The 1268-nt window shown below is 64.4% G+C and overlaps 1 protein-coding gene across 3 annotated transcripts in view; it reads right to left on the bottom strand.

Annotated features, from left to right (window-relative positions):
• TPM4 (tropomyosin 4) overlaps positions 1–1268 on the bottom strand; it is a 22894-nt gene that overhangs the window by 16088 nt on the left and 5538 nt on the right. For 2 of the 3 annotated variants that reach the window (XM_003796516.3, XM_023517214.1), the window contains exon 1: positions 216–625. In XM_003796516.3, coding sequence (XP_003796564.1) covers positions 216–347 — 132 coding nt within the window. In that variant the 5' untranslated portion in view covers positions 348–625. Of the gene's footprint in view, positions 1–215; positions 626–751; positions 878–1268 lie in introns of those variants that run through there. The other variant, XM_012809438.2, reaches the window with a different exon arrangement.

The following is a 1268-nucleotide window of genomic DNA, read 5'->3' as shown; positions in this document are numbered from 1 at the left end:
CCCCCCCCGCGGATGCGGTGCCCTCTCCCGCGTCCCCAGGCCCCAGAAGGATGGCCGCGGAGAAAGTGGTGCTGGGTACAGGTCTACGATCCGGCGCCGCAGGGCGGGAGGGCGCGAAGGCGGGCGGAGAGCGCGGGAAGCGGGCGGCGCCGGGAGAAGGGAAGAAAGGAGGGCGCGCCGGGCGAGGGGTGCGGGCGCGGGGCTGGGTCGCTCACTTTCTCGCGCCGCTCGCGCTCGCCGTCTAGCTCCCGCTGCAGGCCCTGCGCGCGGTCCTCCGCCTCATCCGCCTGCTGCTGCAAGGCCTGGATCTTGCGTTTCACCGCCTCCAGGGAGTTGAGGCCGGCCATGGCGCGGAGGCGCACGCAGCGGGCAGAGGGCAGCGGCGGGCGCTCGGCACGGCTCGGCTCGGCTCGGCTCCGCTCCGGCTAGAGCTGCAGCAGCCGCGCCCAGACCCCCGCGCCTTTGCCTGCGCCCGGGCCGCCCCCGCCTCTCCCCGCCCCCGGCTCGGCTGCCGTCGGGGCGATGAGGTCACCCGGCCGGGCCGCCGACGTCAGCACCGCTGGGGGAGGGCCTGACGTCGGCACCGCTGGCCGCAGCTGCTGGAAAGTGCCCCTTTTCTGGACTTATTTGGAGAAAGTGCCGGGAGGCACCGCCTCCTCCTCGTCCTTCTCTTCCTCTGGAGCTTCCCGCCCGCGGGATCCCCGGATTCCCGCCTGGCCCTGCCACGGCACCCCCTTTACTGCGCACGTACGTCGGAGGCTTTCTTCTCGGTCAGCTCCAGCTTCTCTTGTGCTTCCTTCAGGTCCTCAGAGTATTTTTCCAGTTCGTCTTCCGTCCCTTTCAGCTTCTTCTGTAGGTGCGTCAGCTCCTCCTCCACCTGGGGACAGATGGAGGGACCTATCAGCCTGGGGGCAAAGACCCTGTGGTGCAGGGGTGTCCACCACATTCACAAGAGCCCTTGTCTTTCTCCCTGGGCTTAGTTTCCTCATCGTTAAAACAGGGTTAACAATTCTATGCACCATTCAATAAATGCTACCTATTAATATGGCTCTCACATCCTTCGCTTGTTCTGGGGACCACCTGTTCTTGTCCTTGTTAGAGTTCCCGGTACTCTTAGGGAATGATACACAGTTTCGGGGAAATGAAGTGCCTACACGTTTCCTGGAAACAGGTTCGATTTTGCATTTTCAGTTTCAAGGTTGCAGCCTCCCGGTGATCCTGGGAAAAGTATAAGGGGACCTCTGTTCTCTGGGGTTGGATACCCGCTA

Source organism: Otolemur garnettii, unplaced genomic scaffold, assembly GCF_000181295.1.
Source record: "Otolemur garnettii isolate 467f Iridium unplaced genomic scaffold, OtoGar3 scaffold00105, whole genome shotgun sequence".
Lineage (NCBI taxonomy): Eukaryota > Metazoa > Chordata > Mammalia > Primates > Galagidae > Otolemur > Otolemur garnettii.
The sequence above is the reverse complement of the archived record's forward strand: the minus strand, read 5'-3'. Positions and strand labels throughout refer to the sequence as shown.